Here is a 23,834-nt window from a genome sequence, read left to right as displayed (position 1 = left end):
TGACCCCACGCACTGGAGATTCATTGTTGAGGTGACAGACTCTTTCCCTGAACTCCTGGGGGCTGTGAATAGTGACAACAGACAATACAAATGATTGACAATGGGAAATTGGCCATTGGTTTGGTAAGCTGTAGAGAAGAAGAGAAAGCAAAGACAGAGTGTCTCAGACACAGGTAGACATCTAGCAAGCTTAGTCACAGGATTGTGGGGACCCTCTGGGGTGAAGAGTCCAAGACAAGATGGGGCGAGCATAAGAGTGTTGAGGGGTAGTGTCTTTGGGCTGGCTGGTGAACTCTCCCAGAACTATGTCCTCAGGGAGAGGGGGACATGCTGGTGTTCCTGGATTTTACCTTCAGGAAGCAGGAAAATTTTCAGGAAGGTCATATGTGAGCAGATTACTGCATTGAGGAGCTGACCACTGTGGAGCACAGGTTCTGTAGGAGGAAGGTGTGTACACTCTGCAGTGATCAATCTCTTATTTCCAAATGAAATCTTAACGCTCTGACTTTAATCTGATGAGTATGTGATGAGGTGGTTGGGCCCTAAGTGGTGCTTCTGGGTTCTTTTGAGACATTCACATAATCCCTGTAACACAAATACTATCACAGTTGGTGGGAAGAGCCAGTGAGAGGATTCTGTAGTTTTCATGGCCTGAGAGGTTTGAAAGGAGTCTGTCTGCTCTGTTCAGACTGGCTTTGTGAGATACATAGTTTGTATGTGTGTCTGGGGAGGGGAGGGTGTGAACTGGGATGATTTTGCTTTTGGGGAGGAGCAGGCCCTGCTGGGCTGGAGAAATTAGTTCAGTCGGGTTGTCAGCACATGGATGGGCAGGTGTAGATATTGGGAGTAATTAGAGGAAGGTGGAGAAAGGTGGGCAGGTTTTGTGCAGGGAGAGGCAGTGACAGGTAGCGTTGGAGCCATGAGAGTAATCAGGTCTCAGGAACTGAGTTCCTGCAGGAGGGTCAAGGGATGAGGCTGATGTGATGGCTCCAAAAGGATGTCTCCAGTCTTCCACTGAGCCTGACTGTGGTGATGGTCGCATTAATGGAATGAGGGCTCCCGGGCAGAACTGTGTGGAGTCGTCATCGTGTGTCATGTAGAAGGGTGTGAAGCACGGAGAGCTCTCTCATGCCCTGCCTTGGTTGACCAGAGGAGCCAGTGGGGCTATCCAGGATGAGAGACCCCCTGAGACGGATGGGAAATATGTTACAGACTGTTAACTGTCTCCCAGAGAGAACTACCATCTCTGACCTCTGAGCCTGGGTTTGTGGTTTGTTTCTCTCACACACTTCCTCTCTCTGACTCTCTGTTTCTGTGACTGCAGCACCTTCTCTCCAGAAAAACCTGAGTCATTCCTGCCTCCTCTCTGCCTCTTGTCCCACAGCCATTAGCTCTTCTCGATTCTGTTTCCATGCTTTGTGCAAAGCACTAGCAGGAAGCAGTTAATGCTTGTTTATCCATCATCGTTGGTGGACCTTGATTGTTGCCGCCTTTTGTTTCTTTTTTTTTTTTTAATTTATTTTTTTATTTTTTTATTTTTTTATTTTTTCGCCTTTTGTTTCTTGTTAGTTGTTCTGTGAACATACTTGCTTAAGTGTCTGCTTGATTTCCTGGGTGCAATTCTTTCCCTTGTTTTTCGTTGTGATAAGAGCACTCGACATGAGATTTACCCTCTTTACAGATTCTGTGTCAGGACTGTATGTTTTGCTGTAGGCACCTAGTTGTATGTGATTCTCTAGAACTGTCTATCTTGCAGAACTACAACTTACTCCTAGCAGTGGAATATCTTGGTTATGTGGTCATTCTCGCTTTAAGTTTTTAGGATCTGTCAAACCCCTTTCCAAAGGGGAGCTGGTTCTGCCCCATGACCTCGACACAATTCCCTCTCCATGGGGTCCAAGCAAAGACCAGATCCTTGAGTATGACGTAGGGACCAATCAAGTGTAATTCTAAAGTCACCCTCTGAGAGGGTTGACCCTCCTCTCTGGAATAACTCTCAAGTCTATATTGGTGGGTTGCATCCCAGTTCTGATCCTAGCTTCATGATATGTTCAGAAACGGACATAAATCCTCCTTAAATGATTTTTTAGAAAGATTTTATTTTTTAAATTATGAGATATACACAGAGAGAGGCAGAGATGTAAGCAGAGGGAGAAACAGGTTCCCTGTGGAGAACCTGAAATGAGTATAGCTCCCAGGCCCAGGATCACAACCTGAGCCAAGGCAGACGTTAATGACTAAGCCAGTCAGGCATCACTCTCCTTTTTATTCTTTCTTTTTAAATTAGTTTTAATTTAATTTAATTTTAATTTTAATTTTTTGTATTTTTTATTGGAGTTCAATTTGCTAACATATACTATAACACCCAGTGCTCATCCCATCAAGTCCTTCTTAAATTCTTAACTACATATTGTATTTACTAACTTGCATGGAAACTAGAGACATACTGTCTACCCATGAAGACAAAAGGACCCATGACTCACCCAGTGCTTGGGAGGAACAACACGCCCACATTCCAGAAGATTCTTGCACAAAACCATCCAATATGGCTTTATTTGTAACCACCAACACGGATTTCATGAAATTCTTTTCTTTCCTTTTTTTTTCTGGGTTTCCATTAGACACACATTCCTAAGTAATACATGATGTCTTTTTTACCTTTGGTGAGTGGAATAATCATAAACACATGGTTTTTCACCTACATTTTCACTATCATGTTTGAACATAAATGGACATGAGCATTTGCAATTTTTTCAGTGTGTTTTTATGACATAGTGTATATGGTATTGTATATCCTACATAGAATACATAATTTCTACTTTTCCTCTTTTATAGTTTGTGCATGTAATCTAAAAATGATTTTTGGTCAATATGCATAACTCATGTGAATGTTCTTGTGATGGATCCTGGTGCATATGCACACATTTTCTCTGAAGTTTATATTTAAAGATCACTGCTGTGTGTCTCACTGTAACTAGAATAGTATAATCCCCTCTCTCAGTTTCATGTAACTTGCATCCTACAAGAAATGCATTAGGTGTGTGTGCTCACGCCCCCTTCCATGAATGATATTACACTTTTCTGTTTACACCGTATCTGGATGTGATGGAGCTTCACGTGTGATTTACTGATCCTGTGGCACAAGTGGAAGTAGAAAGAATCATCCCACGTAAGATGCAGGGAATCCCTGATGTACTTTGGGGCTACCAGTGTGGCATTAAAGTGTCCTATGTTGGCTTGTATTTGCACATCACTCCCCATCAGGGACCTCACAGTGGTTCCTTGTGGTTGCCAATGAAGGGAGGCGATGCACCAGAGATACTGGCCAGTGCCAAGAATCAGTGTTTTGTACAGTGGGTTTCTCAGAGGCAGTACAACCCTGTCATCTGGTGGAAGTTAAGGATAGTGGATGCATAGAGGGTGTTGGAGCATTTTGTGGATTTTTAATGCCAATTTGTGAATCATTAAAACAACCTGCATTATCTGACCTACAGAGATGGAGACCCCTTTGTGTACCTCAAGGTGTGTAGTGATTAGAAGTGGAGAAAAATGTGTTACCTGAAATTGTCCCAAAGCATACAGTGTATGGAGATGTGGACTAAAATCTGCCATGTGGGTATAAGCTGGACTCACTGAAATGGGGAAAGACAAGAGCCAGTAAAGACAACTCAGCAATGGTAGAGAAGGTGCGTCCAGTTTAATGACAGAAGGGTGCATCCATTGCTCCTGCACATGAGCCATGACTCCTCCACTTCACAATGACCTGCTGACAGTTTACACAGCACATGCCCTACATGCTCCTCTAGAACCTTCTGGGCACAGGAGATGTATTTCCCAGGCTCTGCGATTTTGATTGTTGCGTTGTTCACTCTTGTGTTTACCTGCTGGCTGCATCTTGGGTTCTTCTCTGACTGTACCAGGACTCAAAGAGGAGAATCCCGAGGACCACCAGCATCACAGTAGCCATGCCCATTCGGATGAGATTCTCCACTGTGTAATCCTTGGGGTCAGAGGCTAAGGATGAGGACAGAAAGATCACAGAAGTCAGGGCAGACTCAAATCATTTGGGATCTTGGATGTCCACCCAGGGTACCTGCCTCCCCTTGACAGGACTTCACCCTCCACACCAGCCCTAAAACTGAGTTTTCTGCTAGTTACCACTGCTGGGATGTGACTTGGTTTGTGATGAGCTGATGTTGTCAGATGCTTCTGAGAATCATAAAACCATGAGGAAAAATGAGGTCCTGATGAGACTCAAATTTGTCCCCTGATTGAGTGTTCTTGTACCTTCCTGCATTTCTCATGATATAACTTTATAGACTGTAATGAACCCTTTCTCTGCTATAGAAATATGCCTCTGTTCTCATTGGATTCTTTCAGTCTCCCAGTGTTTTTTGAATTCAGACTTTGCTTCTGAGTCCCTTTGGACTCTTCCTGCATCCCTTAGCTCAGAATTTAGTGGTACAATCATCTCTCAGTACAGAAGTATTTGGGCTCTTCTATTCTCTGTGTTCATTCTGAGCATGAAAGCTACTTCCTTTTGATAGGAGACCTTGTATTTTTCAACACTTTAGGATCCAGTGTCCATGGATAAGGGGTTGGTCTTAAACATACAGGAAATAAATAGGTATATATGAATGTATTGAGAGAAAGAGAATTCAATGCATACATTGTAAATGTGTTAGTTATTTGACATATCATAGGTAGGAAGGAGGCAGGTCTGTTCTGAACAATGTCAGAGTGAAGGTTGCTTTTGGAGAAGACATTTAAGTTGATTCCTGAATTGGAGAAGGAGGCTGAGGGGAGTAACATGAAGACCCAGACTAGCTGCATTACAGGCTGCAGGAAGAGCAGGTTCCTAGGAAGATCTAAACATGCTTTTCAGTATGGAATGAAGTCACATCTGTGGGTACAGGAGTATCCAGAGGAAAATAGGAAACTGGGATATATGAGCCTGCTGCAATGGAGACAGGCCAGATGTGACAGGATAGATGAGGGAACTCCATTATCATCTTCATCAGCATCACCATCACCACTGTCACCATCACCACCATCACCATCATCACCACCACCACCACATCATCATCCTCACTATCATTATCATCACCACCACCATCATTATTATCATCATTGTCCTCTTCCTCATCTCTTTTTCTCTGTCACTCACGAAGAACTCTGAAAACTGCTATAAGATTTCAAGGAAGAACACAAGTCACTTGATTTTTATCTTCAAAGACAACCTCTCTCACCTCCAATCCTTAAGGAACAGAGAAAATCGGCATTGTTATAAAAGTGATGAGCACAAACTTAGGTAATCCCACAAACAAATTTAACCCATTTTCAGATAAAAAACAAAAAGATAAAAGAGTATATATGAATTCTAATTATAAATCTCCATGTGAAAATTCAAAATAAGCTTATATATTCAGAAAGTATGAATAAAGTATAGACATTATTCATTGGGTTAATATCCAAATGTTTGATACCAAGAAGTCTTTTAAATGTATCTCACTAGGGCTACAAATTTCTTTCTTTCTTTCTTTCTTTCTTTCTTTCTTTCTTTCTTTCTTTCTTTCTTTCTTTCTTCACTTAAAATGTTCTAGTAGCCACATTGACAAAGTAAAAAGAAACAGGTGAATTAATCTTAATATATCTTTGATTCGACCCAATACACCCCAAACATCATTTTAACATGCAATCAATACAAAACATACTAAGAGAAATTCTGCACACATCCCTCCTCCCCCCCCCAAGTCTTTACACTCCAGAGTGTGTCTTGCATTTACAATGTGGCTCAGCTCGGACGGCTCAGTAGCAGCCTGAGGACAGTGTAGCTCTGGGCTGTCCTGGGAGAGGGGCTCACTAACATCCCCAGGAGGCAGTGGGCAGCCAACCCGAAACTAGAATCAATCTTTCTCAGCCCCAAAAAGTGGCTCCCGGGGATCCCCAGCATCTTCTCACGGACTTGTTCAAAGAGGTGGGAAGGAAATGTGGTGGCGTGTGAGACTACCTGTGGGGCCACCTGGCTGAGCGGACCTGCTCCCTCAGCCCCTCCCCGCCCCTCTGGGTTCCAGGGAAGCAGGAGCCGCCCCAGATACTGGGGAAGCTTCTGGCAAATACCAGCTGAGTCACAGCTTCTGCGTGTCTGTGAGAGCCCTGGCTGCCCCAGTTCTCCAGAGAGAGGAATGTCTCCCACCTGTGACCCCAGACACCTTGCTCTGATTGGCTTTCATTTTCCTTGGTTCCTTCATCACCTTGCCCTTCCCTCCCTCTCTTACTCCTCTCCCTCCTCTCCTCTGGAGATAGTGAGCAAGGGCCCAATGACAAGGGGACGCAGTAGTGCTGGGTGGCTAGAGCCTCTGGAGCCGCCCTTGGAGGGAGCTAAGGAGGATGCCACCAGCACCTAGTGGAGCCTTTGCTGGGGGCTGGGAGTCAGCTTTTCCTCCCTTGGCCATGGAAGCCCAGAGCACCGGGCAGGCGGGCTTCCACCCAGCTACCCAGAGGTGTGATAGCCCAGCTTCCTTTGAGTTGCTGGCATTGTTTTGGTTGGGTACATACACATTTTACTTGTTTAATTTTATACCCGATGTGGGGGCTCAAGGACAGGTCCTGATGATAGAAATCCAATGACTGGATGAGCCTTCAAGAGGCAGGCAGAGCTGACCTACCGCGGTTCCTATGCCAGGCTGGGCCCTGGTGCCCAAAGTGGGGCAGTGGCTACAAATTTAAAAGAATAAGTCAGGAAATGTACAAGCCCAGAAAAAATTCCATTCCTAATTTGTATTAAGAAGAGCATATTTTTTTCCTAATAAAATCTGAACATAACAGAAAAATGGACTGAAATAGGTCAGTATTGCTATATACATAAAAATACAGAGTTTAAAAATGAGTTTAACTTAAAATAATTAAGTAATTTGGGTATCACTTTAGATGTTTTCTTAAAACAACACTTAGCTTTGTGTTAACATCTTGTCATTATTATATATATTTTTTGCCTTAAATAAGACTAGTGCATAATCTAGAAATAAACAGGTAAGTTTCAATGTTTTTGCAGTTGATATAATGATTATCAGTAAATTAAAGGAGATCAGTTGCAAAGCAATGGGAAGGTGGAGAATCAAAACTAAGTTAATAGAATAAAATGAATATAACTGGGGATCACTGGGTGGTTCAGCGGTTTAGCGTCTGCCTTTGGCTCAGAATGTGATCCTGGAATCCCGGGATCAAGTCCCACATTGGGCTCCCTGTATGGAGCCTGCTTTTCCCTCTGCCTGTGTCTCTGCCTCTCTCTCTCCCTCTCTCTGTGTCTCTCATGAATAAATAAATAAAATATTTTTTAAAAAAGAATATAACTAAATATCACTGTATTAGAACAGATTATTAGAACTTAACTGTTTTTTTTAGAAAGTATAAAGAAATAAAAAATCATACTTATAAGTCAAGTAGTTGAACAATTTTAAGCTTTGAGAGTAGACAATTTCATGAGTGAAACTTCAGAGCATATCTGCATCCTTTATGAACCATATTTGTAAGCATGTTTTATGAAAAACTTTATTTTAAAAAAATATTTTATTTATTTATTTATAGAGACACAGCTAGAGAGAGAGAGGCAGAGACACAAGCAGAGGGAGAAGCAGGCTCCGTGCGGGGAGCCCCACATGGGACTCGATCCCAGGTCTTCAGGATCCCCCCGGGGCTGAAGGCAGCACTAAACCACTGAGCCACTGGGACTGCCAGAAAAACACTTTATAATCACAAATTATTCTCTATAAAGAATATATGCATTTCATATAAACCCAATGAAATTGGAGATTTTAAAGTCCTAAATCCTCATAATGTAAATTTGTATTTTGCATCTGCAAGGCTCACCTCGAACGTTCTGAGAAGCTGTCAGGGTGGTTGACACTGGACAAGTTTCCACACACAATGCAGCGCAGACACGAATTGCACACAGACACACTGCACAGCATCCAAGGGGACTCCTGTGTGCTCTGTCTGTGTGAACCTACCTTTGATGTCAGGTGGGCACTGAGGGGCATGGAGGCCCCGAGGGGAGCACAGGGGGCTGTGGAGCGGTGCTCATAGGCAGGGAGGCATCTCTCTAGGAATGTGTCTGGTAAGGGCTCCACCTGCGCTCTCAGCAAACCCCACCTTGGTCTCAGCAGCTCCAGGCCTGATGTGAGAGGGCTCAGAGACCTCCTCAGGTGTGAGTGAGGGGCTCCATACTCAGGGTCTTTGGAAATTGGGAGGGAATGTGGACCATCATTACAACTGTCCCAGACTCTCCTCCTCCATCATCCCATATCCTGCCTGTGCTCTGAGTCAGGCCTGGACACCAAGTGCTGCAAAACTGCCCCTCTTCATCCTCAATCGCACACGTTCTCCAAAACCTCGCCTAGGAGTTGAGGTGTGCTGACAAGGGGCAGGTGGCTTTTAGAAAATTGCACGGTTTTGTACGGGATGAGGAGGAGCTGAGATGATCAATCAGTGGGCATTTCCTAATCTGTGCTGTCTCCATGCTACTGAGAATACTTCTTGTTCTGCTAAGACCCCCGCCTGAGGGACCAAATCATATGCATCTGCGTTTCCCTGGGCTTCTTTTTTTTTTTTAATTTTTATTTATTTATGATAGTCACACACACACAGAGAGAGAGGGAGAGAGAGAGAGAGAGGCAGAGACACAGGCAGAGGGAGAAGCAGGCTCCATGCACCGGGAGCCCGACGTGGGATTTGATCCCGGGTCTCCAGGATCGCGCCCTGGGCCAAATGCAGGCGCCAAACCACTGCGCCACCCAGGGATCCCTTCCCTGGGCTTCTTACCCCTTCCCAGGTCCTGGGAGAGGCCGGGCAGTGAAGGTGAGAAATGATCTTAGTGCAGGCCGCCCCCCTTTTCAGACTGGGAATGCCTTTCTCAGAAGTTCCACCTCCCAGGAGACAGAAGCACCTGCAGACTCTGCCCCATATGGTTGAACCTGCCCCTCCCTGGCGCATCTACCCCGCCCCTGCCCCTGGCTAGTAGCCAGTGCCCAGCATCTGAGTGAGAGACACTAGGAAATCATGGGGTGGGGGGTTTGCTCTGCCTTGTCACCTGTCTGATCTCATTTCCTCTCAGGGTCCTGGTGTTTAGGCCCCTGCCTCTCCCTCCTCAGCCCTGTGTAGATTGCTTAGATGTGGATTCCCAGGCGGGGCAGGCGTCCCATCTATTTCCACACTCTCTGAGTGGACCCTCCTCTGTGGAACCGCTGCTTGGGATCCCTTTATTGTATCCTGTCTCAGACTTTCCTGTAGACAGGGCACTGAGCTGACCTTTTCTGCTTAGAGAGGACAGGGACAACAGGGACTCCTCACCTAGGACCAGGGACCTGCCCCAAATCACTATCTCAGGGAGCACTGAGACACCCTCTCCTGGTGAGCACCCCTCCATACCTCATAATCCAAGGACAGGGAGGTGAGGAGGTAGGCTCCTGAGCTCCCCACTTCAGCCTGGCTGCTCTTCCCCCAGCTGGGGCCCCAGTCTATCCCTCTGCCATCCTCCTCCGCCGGCCTCAGAGCTCCTGGAGCCCTGTGGTGGCCTGCCATCCCTGCCTGACTCCCAGCCATCCTCTTGAGAGACTGGGAGAAATGATAACTCCCAGAACAGAAGCCCCTGTAACTCACCAGCTGGTGAGCTGGGTCCCGGGGAGTGTGAATGGGGGCTGAGTCTCTAGAGAATCCTGGGGTAAAGGACAGTACTGGTGGGGGGCTGGAGCTTCTCCTAGAGACCCTGTCTCTGCTCACACTCTTCTCCTTCATCTGCGCTGGCCCAGCCTAGAGCCCTGGAGACATGTGGACCCTAGGTGTCTCTGCTGGACTCTCAGCCCCCCTGAGACACAAGATTGTTTGAGTATCTGAGGGGGCATTAGATCCTCTGACGGGGCTCTCAAACTGACCAGGAGTAGTGTGTGCTCCTTCTGAGCAAAGGGACCCCTGTGGCACTCTGATGACAAGTGGTCTTGTGGATGGATTTTTGGGCTGACCTAGGAGTCTGCATCTTACCCAAATTTCTCCTATACTTGCCTCCTGAACCCCTGAAGATCTTCCGGCTGTCCACCCCGGAGAGGGTCAAATTGTGGACAGGGGTGCGAGGGCCCCTGTTGGCTTCTTTTGAGTTGAGGGATAGATCTCCCTTTGAATGACCTTCCTTCAGATCCCCCTTTTTCCCAACCCAGCCCAGGTAACCATTGAGGAAAGACCTCTGAATAGATCAACAGGACATAGAGGGGAGAGGGTTGGGCTTCTCACCTGAGTCCAACAGCTCCAGGGGGTCACTGGAGAATGACCACACTTGGAGGGTGTTGCTGTAATAACCATAGCATCTGAATGACCACTTGAGGCTGGGGTCCACGGGGCCCACAGGGAACAGGCCCTGGAACACCTCACTGGGGGCTCGCTGGGAGTCCTGAGTCCAGGACGGTTGGCCTTCTCCTTCCTTCATCAGGACAAACCTGTGGAATCCTGTCTGTAAACCACACTGGAGGGTCACATTCCCTCCTGAGGGCACGACAGGGCTGGGTAGGGCTGAGAGGTTGGGTTTGCCATGGAATCCTAGGAGAGGGGAGGGGCTGTGTTAAATGGGGCTCAGATCCCCCCACATGATCCCCAGGACTCGGCTGTGAGACGGCAACACTCTAAGAGCAGATCTTCTTCCTGAGGTCTGGGACCCTAAGTGGACTCTCACCTGTCACCACCAGCTCTAAGGGGTCACTGTAATGTGACTGGTCAGTGGCCCTTCTATAGTAGCAGCAATATCGTCCTGCATATTGCTGTCATGTACATGATGGAGAACTTGGCCTTGTCCTTGGGTTCCAGTGCAGGCTGTCTCTCCCAAGGCCATAACTTTCCCTCTTTATGCAGGAGGTACTCCTGGGCCTTCAGGCTCCCCTGACACCAGATGGTCACAGGTGTCCCCCAGGGGATCACAGAACCTGGCTCAGTCCAGATGGTGGGTTTGGGGAGGATCCCTGGAAGGAAACAAGAGACTGGGTCACAAGATCCTCCCCACACCCAATTCCCAACTCAGCCCCAAACCCCCAGGTATCCCCCCTCTGTCAGCCCAGAGATGCTGATCTCCATGCCTCCTGCCTGGTTGGTGGTTCCTGTTCCCAGTGAGGAGGTGGGAATGGGACCCCTGGGGACAGACTCACCTGCTTGTACTCGGGTCCTGGAGCTCACACTCAGCCCTGGAAGAGAGGTTTGCCCTGAGTTCTGAGCAGAATCCCTTCTCATAAGCCTCCTGAGCCTGGGATCTTTGACAGACAAGGACCTGGCTGTGGGGTGGGTCCCTCCCAGACTAGGGGGTTCCCTCCTCTCCTCAGATCTCACCTAGACAGAGCATGGCCATCATGGTTAGGGTCATGGTGTCTTCTCTCTCTGGTTCAGCTGTGCAGATGGAGGAACCTCAGTGCCCACAGGACAGACAGACACACAGGGTGTGTCCCCTTGGGGACCAGTCTTCCTCATCATGGGGTTGTCACGTCAGCAACCATACAAGAAGGAAAACACCTTGTTCTCCGGGGCCTAGCCTGGGTCTGAGGTCCATGATGGTGCAGCAAGTGGACTCTGACATGTCCTGTCCATGTGAGGAGACCTGCATATGTTCTTTCCTCCCAGAATCTCCTCCATAGGGTATCCTTCAACCTCAGCATATCCCTGGGGTCCTCACCATGGACGGGGTCCCCTGCCCCAGAGATGCTGCAGAAGACATGGGTTCCTGCTGTGCTGTGGCGCTCATGTCAGCACAGACACATTTGTGACATCTCTGCTTGTTCAGGTCAAGGTCACTGTGGCAAAAAGCCTAGAAGAGAAATATAGGAAAGGAAACACATCCTCTCTCCTGGCCCCAGAGCATGGTATTTCTTTCTATCACAGCTTGCATGGACTTCTTTATTTTCCTGGACTTTTCTATCACCTCCCATTCATGAGAATATGGCTGTGAATCCCTTTGAATCATCAATGTCCCATGTGATTGGGGGCAGAACTGTCCTCCCTGTTTTAAGTCCTACTTGTAAACTGTAGAGAGCAATGGGTATGTTAAAGTCCTGATTTGTTGGGAAAATTGATGTATATTAAAATATTTTTTACCACCTATGACCCATGTGAATTGAACAGTAATGTAATCAGATATTTTCCCTCATTTTATTTTTATTTTTTATTTTATTTTAGAGAGAGAGAGAGAGAGAGCATGAGAGTTGTGTGAGGGCAGAAGGAGAAGAAGAGAGAGACTCCCAAGTGGGCTCCATGCCCAGCCCAGCAGGAGTTGTATGTGGGGCTGTACGTTGTGACTTCAAGATCATGGCCTCAGCTGAAAGCAAGAGTCAGACGTTTAACCTACTGAGCCACCCAGACGCCTCCCTTCCTACATTTTTAAAAGTTATTTTACATCTAAGTATGTGGGAGACTAAATGCGATGTTCTTCTCTTTAAGTATTTTTGTTGGGTGTTCATGCTAGCCCCTGAAAATGTGTGGGAATGTGTTTGTTCTATAAAAATATCTATACAAATGGTGTTTGTCAACCATAATTGTTTGGAGGAACTCACAGTAAAATATGCTGGACCTGGAGTTAGTTTTATAGGATGATTTTAATCTTTAGATATAGTTTAAGAGCCCAAAGATGATTCAGGTTTCCTACTTATTCTTGAGCTGGTTTTAGAATTGTTCTTGTGAAATTCACCCATTTATCCAAATTGGATAAAGTTCTTCATAAGGTCCACTTAAATCTCTTGTGAAAGGATTCTAAGATGGAACTGGAGGACATGAAATGCAGAATTTCCTGCTTGTATACTTAGCAGACGATGTTCAAGATCAGAGAGACTGATTTCTTGTAATTGCCTGATTTTACAGAAATTGAAACCTACCCCTTGACCCAGGAGCATCCATCAAGGACTTTGCCCCAGACTCAAGACAAGAAATTGCTGCTTGGTCTCCAGCTGAGCTCCCTACTCCTTTAATTCCTCCCTAGAGGCATAGCTTGCTCCAAACCCTCAACAGACTTTATTTAGGTGACACTATAAAAGCCTGTGAGATTTGTATTTCATTACTGATGTGGGTTGTGGGTGTCTTTCTTTATTTCATTTTGAGTGTTGGTAGGATTTTATGCATTCTGGGAATACTCAATAATAAATATTTTTGGGTTTATTAATGTTATTGGACTGGGTGCTTATGTTCTCCTGCAAATTCGTGTGTTGAGGTCTTAACCCTCAGCCTGGTTATATTTGGTAATTAGGATTAAATGAAGTTCTAGGGATCCCTGGGTGGCGCAGCGGTTTAGCGCCTGCCTTTGGCCCAGGGCGCGATCCTGGAGACCCGGGATCGAATCCCACATCGGGCTCCCGGTGCATGGAGCCTGCTTCTCCCTCTGCCTGTGTCTCTGCCTCTCTCGCTCTCTCTGTGTGACTATCATAAATAAATAAAAATTAAAAAAAAAAGATTAAATGAAGTTCTAAGAGTGGTCTTGTATCAGTGTTCAGCTAATGTGAATAATATATTTCTTATCTAAAGGGGAGGGTGAATTTGAAACGTGTTCAAATGATAAATTTAAATACCAATAATTAACAATAGGTTAACTACCAAATATGAGAAATGCACATATAACCACCAAATTGGTTGTCGGAATTATATAAAGGAAGTGAATTCTGAGCACCCAAGACTATTCTGGGTGTTGGAAGTGAAAGTAAGAGAATGCAGATGTGAATGCATGAAGAACCAATGCTTAAATAAAATGTTGATTATAATTTACAGGGGGATTCATTTCGTACTAACATTGAAAGATCAACTGACCAATCACAGATTGGATCAGAGCTTGCTCCTCAGAAAAAAACAGATATACACTAACGATGAAATCTCATGAGAACAAAATTATTAAAGGGGATTTTATTTATTTTTTGGTATATTTTTTTATTGGAGTTCCATTTGCCAACATATAGTGTAACACCCAGGGCTCCTCCTGTTAAGTGCCTCCCTCAGTGCCCGTCACCCAGTCACCCCATCCCGCCACTCACCTCCCCTTCCACTACCCCTTGTTCATTTCCCAGAGTTAGGAGTCTCTCATGTTCTCTCACTCTCTCTGATATTTCTTGAGGGGGATTTTAAATTAGAAAAGGTTGGGATGCCTGGATGGCTCAGTGGTTGAGCGCCCACCTTTGGCCCAGGGCATGATCCTAGAGTCTTAAGATCGAGTCCCACATTGGGCACCCTACATGGAGCCTGCTTCTCTCTCTGCCTGTGTCTCTGACTCTCTCTCTCTGTGTCTCTCATGAATGAATAAATAAAATCTTAAAAAAATAAATTAGAAAACATTGTTATTTTTATTTAAAATATTAGCTGATAGTCGTATAGATATTCAACAAAACTAAATGTAAAGCCACAATGTTTTCTTTTTTAAAATATTATTTTTTTAAAGATTTTATTTATTTATTCATGAGAGACACACAGAGAGAGAGAGAGGCAGAGACACAGAGGGAGAAGCAGGCTCCATGCAGGGAGCCCGACGCGGTACTCGATTCTGGGTCTCCAGGATCACACCCTGGGCTGAAGGCAGGCGCTAAACCGCTGAGCCACCCAGGCTGCCTCACAATGTTTTCATAAGGAAAAATAACTTAGTTTAAAATTATATTGACATCGCAGGTACATGTATGTATGTAATCACACATCCTTGAAATATATGCAGCATAAGGCTGTACATAAGCAGAGATTCAAATTCATATCTCTACAAGATTATAACCTTAACAAGTCTATTAATAAGATAGGTTAAGTGCACAGAAACTGATTTTTATACAATAAATGCTTAATCAAATGAGTACAAATATTAGAAAGCTTTTCATTACGTATATTACATAAACATGAAGGAAGTGATATGTGATACATTATATATAAAATGAAGGAACAAACAAATACTATGGTGTCATGTATATATCAACCAGGAGGGAATGCACATCTTAAGGCCCATATTGTCCCTAAAATGTTAAGCATTATTAGGCAAAATTAGAAGGACCTCCAATTACTTCCATTGCTCTCATAGGCAATGTGTCCCCTGAAAAAGCATCAATGTAATTAGCAACGAGCAATAGGAAGATCATGAAGGAATCTGATGACTGTGTGAAGGGGTCAAAATAGTAAGACATACAATATGGTTTCAATTTATGAAGCATTCAGAAAAGGGAAGAAGAAAATGGATCATGAACACCTGGAGAATGTCATAATTAAAGCAGATACAGATGACAGGATGTGAGAATAAGGGTTTCTGCCATCATGGCCCTGATCATCCATGTTGACAAACAAAATTGCAGATACCTGTGCTTCATCTCTGAAGTAGCCCCACGTCTACACCGAGGACCTCCATCCCAGTTTAGATTCTGGGGAAGATGGGTCCTGACACAGGAACCTAGTTTTATTTCCTAATGACACACCCCAGGACACTGAAGTGTCTGTTCAGAGACCCAGCTTCTCCCCTGGGATGTGGCTCATTGTCTGAGCAGACTCAGGCAAAGCTCAGCAGGTAGAAAATGTATGCCACGAATAGGACCAGAAGCTGCTGCTATAGGAAGGTATAAACCCAAACCTGCTGTGTGGGCCATACCCTCATGAAACAGGCGTGAGGGAAGATGAGGGACAGTCAAGGACATCCAACAATGGCAGGAGGGACAGCATCACACGTCATGGAGGATGAGTTCTGGACAGGGAACAGCCCAGATACTTCCTGGCCCCTAAACCATGTTTCCCTCTCTGTGTTCTCAGCAGACAGCTCAGCTAACAGGAGCTCCATGCTCTCTTCCAGATCCCCCTAGGCACATTACTTTCATGTCCAAAGCTCTGCCACAGGGAAGGGTGGGTTTGCTCCCTGTGTTTACCTCCTGGCTGCACCTGGGGTCCTTCTCTGGCTGTGCTGAGCCTCTAGGAGCAGAATGCCCAGAAGCACCAGGACGAAGGTAGCCATGCCCAAGCGGATGAGATTCTCCACTGTGCATGTAATCCTTGAGGTGAGAGGTTAGGATTAGGACAGAGAGGTCCCAGAGGTCAGGGTGGGCCCAAATCACCCGGGATCCAGATGTCCTCCCAGGATATCCACCTCTCCCCGACAAGAAGAACTTCACCCTCCACACCAGCCCGAGAACTGAGACTTTCTCCTACTCACCAGTGCTGGGGTCTGACATATTTTGGGGTGGGCTCACAGTGTCAGCTACTCCTGAGGGGAAATGGAAGCACATGGTGAGGAACTGGAGACCCCCATCCAGCCTGCCTTCTTCTCTGTGTTCTATATCCCTCCACTTGTCATCATCTTGTTTCTCTACAGTTCCTAAACTAGCCCTTCACTGCACTAGAGGGGTTCCTCTGCTCTCCCCAGTGGATGCCCTCAGTCTCCTTCTTTTCCTTGATTTCAGACTTGGCTTCTGAGTCAGTCTGGATAGATTCTGGCTGTGCCTCAGGTGCTCAGGGTTGCAGAGAACTATAGCCTCCCAACACAGAAATCATGTCCTTGTATGTTTACTGTTCAGTCTGGGACATAAGACCTCCTAGCTCACAACCCTGCAGATGAGAGTGCTCAGTGATTCAGTAGCCAAGAATCCAGCATCCAAGGAAGAGGCATTGGTGTCAGGGGCTCCTGTCAGGAGGACAGAGGTGCCAATGTGTGGAGTAGAGTCCCATGTCGTTCCATGTCAACCAGCTCCCTTCCTTTGGGTTCTGCATTTTAATCTGTACCAAGAGTTTTTCTTTTTTATTGGAGTTCAATTTGCCAACATATAGCATAACACCCAGTGCTCATCCCGTCAAGTGACCCCCTCAGTGCCCATCACCCAGTCACCCCAACCCCCTGCCCACCTCCCCTTCCACTACGCCTTGTTCTTTTCCCAGAGATAGGAGTCTCTCCTGTTCTATCACCCTCACTGATATTTTCTTTTTAATAATTTTAAAAAAGATTCTTTTATTTATTCATGAGAGAGAGAGATAGAGAGAGAGATAGAGAGAGAGATAGAGAGAGAGAAGCAGGCTCCATGCAGGGAGCCCATGCAGGACTCCATCCTGGGACTCCAGGACCACGCCCTGGGCCAAAGGCAGGCGCTAAACTGTTGAGCCACCCAGGGATCCCTCACTGATATTTTCACTCATCTTCTCTCATTTCCCCTTTATTCCCTTTCACTATTTTTTATATTCCCCGAATGAATGAGACCATAAAATGTTTGTCCTTCTCTGATTGACTTATTTCACTCAGCATAATACCCTCCAGTTCCATCCATGACGAAGCAAATGGTGGGCATTTGTCATTTCTTTTCTTTTTTTTTTAATAATAAATGAATTTTTTATTGGTGTTCAATTTGCCAACATACAGAGCAACACCCAGTGCTCATCCTGTCAAGTGCCCCCCTCAGTGCCCACTCCCCAGTCACCCCCACCCCCCGCCCTCCTCCCCTTCCACCACCCCCTGTTCATTTCCCAGAGTAAGGAGTCTTCCATGTTCCGTCTCCTTTTCTGATATTTCCTACCCATTTCTTCTCCCTTCCCCTCTATTCCCTTTCACTATTATTTATATTCCCCAAATGAACGAGACCATATAATGTTTGTCCTTCTCCGATTGACTTATTTCACTCAGCATAATACCCTCCAGTTCCATCCATGTCGAAGCAAATGGTGGGTATTTGTCGTTTCTAATGGCTGAGGAATATTCCATTGTATACATAGACCACATCTTCTTTATCCATTCATCTTTGGATGGACACCGAGGCTCCCTCCACAGTGTGGCTATTGTGGACATTGCTGCTATAAACATCGGGGTGCAGGTGTCCCGGCGTTTCACTGCATCTGTATATTTGGGGTAAATCCCCAGCAGTGCAATTGCTGGGTCGTAGGGCAGATCTATTTTTAACTCTTTGAGGAACCTCCACACAGTTTTCCAGAGTGGCTGCACCAGTTCACATTCCCACCAACAGTGTAAGAGGGTTTCCCTTTCTCCGCATCCTCTCCAACATTTGTTGTTTCCTGTCTTGTTAACTTTCCCCCTTCTCACCGGTGTGAAGTGGTATCTCATTGTGGTTTTGATTTGTATTTCCCTGATGGCCAGTGATGCAGAGCGTTTTCTCATGTGCTTTTTGGCCATGTGTATGTCTTCCTCTGTGAAATTTCTGTTCATGTCTTTTTCCCATTTCAGGACTGGATTGTTTCTTTGCTGTTGAGTTTCATAAGTTCTTTATAGATCGTGGAAACTAGCCCTTTATCTGATACGTCATTTGCAAATATCTTCTCCCATTCTGTAGGTTGTATTTTAGTTTTGTTGACTATTTTGCTGTGCAGAAGCTTTTTATCTTGAAGAAGTCCCTATTTAATTCATTTTTGCTTTCGTTTCCCTTGCCTTCATGGATGTATCCTGCAAGAAGTTGCTGTGGCCAAGTTCAAAAAGGGTGTTGCCTGTGTTCTCCTCTAGGATTTCGATTCTTGTCTCACATTTAGATCTTTCATCCATTTTGAGTTTATCTTTGTGTATGGTGCAAGAGAATGGTCTAGTTTCATTCTTCTGCATGTAGATGTCCAATTTTCCCAGCACCATTTATTGAAGAGAGACTGTCTTTTTTCCAGTGGATAGTCTTTCCTCCTTTCTCGAATATTAGTTGACCATAAAGTTGAGGGTCCATTTCTAGATTTTCTATTCTGTTCCATTGATCTATGTGTCTGCTTTTGTGCCAGTACCACAGTGTCTTGATGACCACAGCTTTGTAGTACAACCTGAAATCTGGCATTGTGATGCCCCTAGCTCTGGTTTGCTTCTTTAATATCCCCTGGCTATTCGGGGTCTTTTCTGATTCCACACAAACCTTAAGATGATTTGTTCCAACTCTCTGAAGAAAGTCCATGGTATTTTGATAGGGATTGCATTAAACGTGTAAATTGCCCTGGGTAACATTGACATTTTCACAATATTAATTCTTCCAGTCCATGAGCATGGAATATTTTTCCATCTTTTTGTGTCTTCCTCAATTTCTTTCAGAAGTGTTCTGTAGTTTTTAGGGTATAGATCCTTTACCTCTTTGGTTAGGTTTATTCCTAGGTATCTTATGCTTTTGGGTGCGATTGTAAATGGGATTGACTCCTTAATTTCTCTTTCTTCAGTCTCATTGTTAGTGTAGAGAAATGCCACTGGTTTTTGGGCATTGGTTTTGTATCCTGCCACATTGCTGAATTGCTGTATGAGTTCTAGCAATCTTGGGGTGGAGTCTTTTGGGTTTTCTAGGTACAGTATCATGTCATCTGCGAAGAGGGAGAGTTTGACTTCTTCTTTGTCAATTTGAATGCCTTTTATTTCTTTTTGTTGTCTGATTGCTGAGGCTAGGACTTCTAGTACTATGTTGAATAGCAGTGGTGAGAGTGGGCATCCCTGTCATGTTCCTGAACTTAGGGGAAATGCTCCCAGTGTTTCCCCATTGAGAATGATATTTGCTGTGGGCTTTTCGTAGATGGCTTTTAGGATGCTGAGGAATGTTCCCTCTATCCCTACACTCTGAAGAGTTTTTATCAGGGATGGATGCCGTATTTTGTCAACTGCTTTCTCTGCATCTATTGAGAGGATCATGTGGTTCTTGTTTTTTCTCTTGTTGATATGATCTATCACGTTGATTGTTTTATGAGTGTTGAACCAGCCTTGCATCCCGGGGATAAATCCCACTTGGTCATGGTGAATAATCTTCTTACGGTACTGTTGGATCCTATTGGCTAGTATCTTGTTGAGAATTTTTGCATCCATGTTCATCAGGGATATTGGTCTATAATTCTCCTTTGTGGTTGGGTCTTTGTCTGGTTTTGGAATTAAGGCGATGCTGGCCTCATAGAACTAGTTTGGAAGTACTCCATCTCTTTCTATCTTTCTGAACAGTTTTGATAGAATAGGTATGGTTTCTTCTTTAAACGTTTGATAGAATTCAAATTTGTTTTCTTGATGTGATGCTTGAGGACAATTTACTCAGTCCTATGATGTGAGAAAAATGGGTGTACATTTCAAAATGAAAAAGTGAAATTTCCATGTGTTTGCGTTTATGATAATATTTAACAACATATGAGAACCAGTTGAAAGGGAGAGAGTGAGTTCACAGCATATAAACTATGCCCAGACTGAGAGCTCTCTTAGGCATACGGACTCTTAATCAGACAACTCAGGAGTATGGTATTAAAGTAGGTGAGGAGTTCTTCAGACAGTCTATGAATTGACATTAGTTTATAAATAAACTTCAAAGGCTTGAAGTTCATATAAGTGATGAATCACTGAATTTTACACCAGAAACCAATATTGCACTACCTGTATGTTATAATCTAAAGTTTAAAATAGATGACGATGGATAGATAGATAGATAGATAGATAGATAGATAGATAGATGAGACTCCTATGAAATGTGCTCAGACTCCGTGCTGATCAGACATTCTTCCCCACAAGGAACGTGTGAATCTAATCTAACTCCAGTGGACACAGGAATAGAAAGAGTGTTTCTGAGTCTGACATCTCTGTCACATTAGTTACATCTGTCATAGTGCGTGCAGGTGTCACTCTAGAAGGTGTGAGAAGCAGGCACCGGGATGTTGGACAAGCTTCCATACACAATGCAGAGTGCACACCAAGTTCTCAGGGACTCGGGGTACAGCATCCCTGGGGACTTCCATGAGCCAAGAATGGCCCCTCCTCAGGCTCATGTGGGCACCCCTGAGGGAGGGAGCCCCAGGGGGCACAGAGGGAAGCAGAGCAGTGCCACAGGCAGGGAGGCTTCTCTTAGGAGAGTGTTTGTGGAGCTGACACCATGGTTCAGGCTCTCTGATATGGAGGCAGCCTCTCTGATATGGAGGCTCTCTGATATGGAGGCACAAACAAAGGTTTGTGGGAGACCTGTGTCTACTCAGGATCATCCTCGCTCACCCACCTCTCATGCAGCAGCCTACTCCTTACTTCTGCTGAGACTGAAGAATGGGGGACCCCAGGTGGAGGCTGTAGCTTTTTCCACTCTCTCCTGGGCTGGACCCTCCTCTGTGGAGCCTCCAATGCTCCTACATCTCTTACTGAAGGACTTTCCTGAGATGTGGGTCCTGAGCTGGTGGAGCTCAGACAGGAAAGGGTGAGGGGGCCCTCACCTGAGACCAGGAGCTCCCAGGGGTCACTGGGATGTGACAATAGCTAAGAGGAGGTGTTGGATGAGCCGTAGTACCTGTAGGTTCCCCCACAGGCTGAGGTCACGGGACTCAGGGAGAATTCAGCCTGGTACAGCCCATCTTGGTACTTTAAAATGCAGTCGGGGGGCTGGGGGTAGTAGTAGGAGAGATAAGCTGCCCCCTCCTTGAACAGAAGGAAAGTGTTCACAACCCTCCTGTCTGAACCACAGGGTCACATTCTCACCTGGGGCCACCGTGGGCCCGGCTGCCCCCAGAGGGAGGGTGTGTAGGGGAACTGTCCTAGAGAGAGGAAGGGTGGGTGAGGGGTGGTCCAGCCTTGGCCTGACCTGAGTCTGTCTGTGTCCTCTGAGTCTCTCCCATCTCCATCTCCTGTCTCTCTCTCTGTCTCCTCCCTCCCTGGGGACCTCACACCCCTGGCCCTGGCCACCATCACCTGGGATTCCCTCACAGGAACCTGTGCAGAGTCTGGGGCCTTACCTGCACCCATGGCCCCTCACCTGCGATCAGGATGTCTAGGGGGTCACTGGGGGCCAACCACTGGGAGGAGAGGTTGTTCACCATAGCATGGGTACCAGCTCCTGTGGAAGGGTCTCACTGGGCCCAGGGGGAAGGAAGTCTGCTCCAGAGAGCCAAGCCTGGGACTGCCGGCCATGACACTGGGAAGGGCCACATGCCCCTCCTTGGACAGAGCAAATCTGTCATAGCCAACATCAGAGAGGCACGGGAGAGTCCAGAGGTCACAACAGGGCTCTGCTGGGTCAGGAGAGAGGGCTTCCTTGACACACCTGGGAGAAGACCAGCTGTGGATTGTAGGGGCTGATTCTCCCCAAACCTCCCTTCTCCCATCCTGACCCCAGGTCTCATGTCCCTCACCCTCTGATTCTCTGATCTGTGAGCTCCATGGTCCCCTCACCATCCCCCCTTCATCTGGGGCTCCCTTGGGAGCAAAGACCCCAGTAACCTGTCTGGTGCCTCAAACCATGGATGGGACAAAAATCTGACTTCCTTATTTGAGACCAGCAGCTTAAAGGGGTCACTGGGGAAGGACCCCACCCTGGGGGATGTTGTTATAACCATACCATCTGAACATCCACGTGAAGCTGGGGGTCACAGGGCCCACAGGGAACAGGGTCTGGATCCCCCTACTAGGTGCTCGCTAGGAGTCCTGGGTCCAGGGGTGCTGGCATTGTCCTTCCTTCATCAGGACAGACCTGCGGAATCCTGTCCATGAATCACACTGGAGGGTCACATGCCCTCCTGAGGGCACAACAGGGCTGGGCAGGACTGAGAGGTTGGGTTTGCCATGCAATCCTAGGTGAGAGGAGGGGCTGTGTTAAATGGGGCTCAGATCCCCCCACATGATCCCCAGGACTCGGCTGTGAGAGGGTGACACCCTGAGAGCAGACCCCCTTCCTGAGGGCAGCACCTGGGGCTGGGCCCTGAATGGGCTCGCAACATGTCACCAGCAGCTCCAGGGAGTCACTGGGCTCTGGCCACTCAGTGGTGCTTCCATAGTAACAGTAATATTGTCCTGCATATACACCTGTCATGTGTGTGATGGAGAACTTAGCCTTGTCCTTGGGCTCTAGTGACTCCTGTCTGTCCCAAGTCACCGATTGTCTCTCTCTATGCAGGCGATATACCTTGGCCTCCAGGCTTCCCTGACACCAGAGGGTCACTGGTGTCCTCCAGGGGATCACAGAACCAGGCTCAGCCCAGATGGTGGGTTTGGGGAGGGTCCCTGGAAGGAAACAGAGGCTGGGTCACAAGACCCTCTGCACCCCCGGTTCCCAGCTCAGCCCCAACCCCCCAGGTATCCCCACTCTGTCTGCCCAGAGCTGCTGATCACCAGCCCCTGCCTGGTGGGTGGTCCCTGTTCTCAGTGAGGAGGTGGGACTGGGACCCCCTGGGGACAGACTCACCTGCCTGCACTCGCGTCCTGGAGCTCATACTCAGCCCTGGAAGAGAGTCCCTGTGAGAGGTTTGCCTCAAATCCTGAGCTGAACCCCTCCTCTCCATGAGCCTCCTGAGCCTGAGATCTTTGGCAGACCAGGACCTGGCTGTGGGATGGGTCCCTCCCAGACTAGGGTGTCCCCTCCCCTCCTCAGATCTCACTTAAACAGAGCAGGGCCATGAGGGTGGGGGTCATGGTGTCTCCTGTCTTTGGCCCTGGCCCTGCAGATGATAGGACCATGAGGCCCAGAGGATAGGCAGACGCACAAGGTGTGGGTACTTGGAGGCCAGTCTTACCCATAATGGGGTTGTCACATTAGCAGGATGTGACTACAGGAAGGGGAACACCCGGTCCCCAGGTCCCCTAGCCTGGCTCTGAGGTCTATGATGGTGCAGCCAGTGATTCCTGAGACTTTCTCAGATGTCCTGTCCAGGTGAGGAGACCAGGGCATGTACTTCCCTCCCAGAGCCTCCCCCATGGGGTTCTTTAACCTTAGCACATCCCTGGGGTTCTGATCATGGATGGGGTCCCCAGGCCCAGAAATGCTTAAGGGGACATGGGTTCCTGCTGTGCTGTGGAGCTCATGTCAGCACAGATAGACGTACAATATCTCTGCTCACCTCAGATCTAGGTCACCACGACAATGAACCCAAAGAAATGTAGGCAAATAGGGAAAGAAACACAGCCCCTCTCCTGACCCCAGAGC

General features: G+C 46.7%; 1 protein-coding gene and 2 pseudogenes across 1 annotated transcript; all 3 read right to left on the bottom strand.

The window, feature by feature from the left end:
* Positions 1 to 3,694: 3,694 nt before the first annotated feature.
* On the bottom strand, positions 3,695 to 11,744 carry LILRA5 (leukocyte immunoglobulin like receptor A5). The gene is given in 8 exon segments (XM_077886467.1): positions 3,695 to 4,054; positions 9,658 to 9,713; positions 10,036 to 10,082; positions 10,254 to 10,584; positions 10,718 to 10,806; positions 10,808 to 11,000; positions 11,184 to 11,219; positions 11,362 to 11,744. Coding segments are annotated over 8 exon segments (963 nt in total). The 5' UTR covers positions 11,396 to 11,744; the 3' UTR covers positions 3,695 to 3,877.
* Positions 11,745 to 15,880: 4,136 nt separating this feature from the next.
* LOC144305994 (leukocyte immunoglobulin-like receptor subfamily A member 6) lies at positions 15,881 to 22,020 on the bottom strand (annotated as a pseudogene).
* A 63-nt stretch (positions 22,021 to 22,083) lies between these two features.
* LOC144305412 (leukocyte immunoglobulin-like receptor subfamily A member 6) lies at positions 22,084 to 23,323 on the bottom strand (annotated as a pseudogene).
* Positions 23,324 to 23,834: the final 511 nt, after the last annotated feature.

Source organism: Canis aureus, chromosome 1, assembly GCF_053574225.1.
Source record: "Canis aureus isolate CA01 chromosome 1, VMU_Caureus_v.1.0, whole genome shotgun sequence".
NCBI lineage: Eukaryota > Metazoa > Chordata > Mammalia > Carnivora > Canidae > Canis > Canis aureus.
The sequence above is the reverse complement of the archived record's forward strand: the minus strand, read 5'-3'. Positions and strand labels throughout refer to the sequence as shown.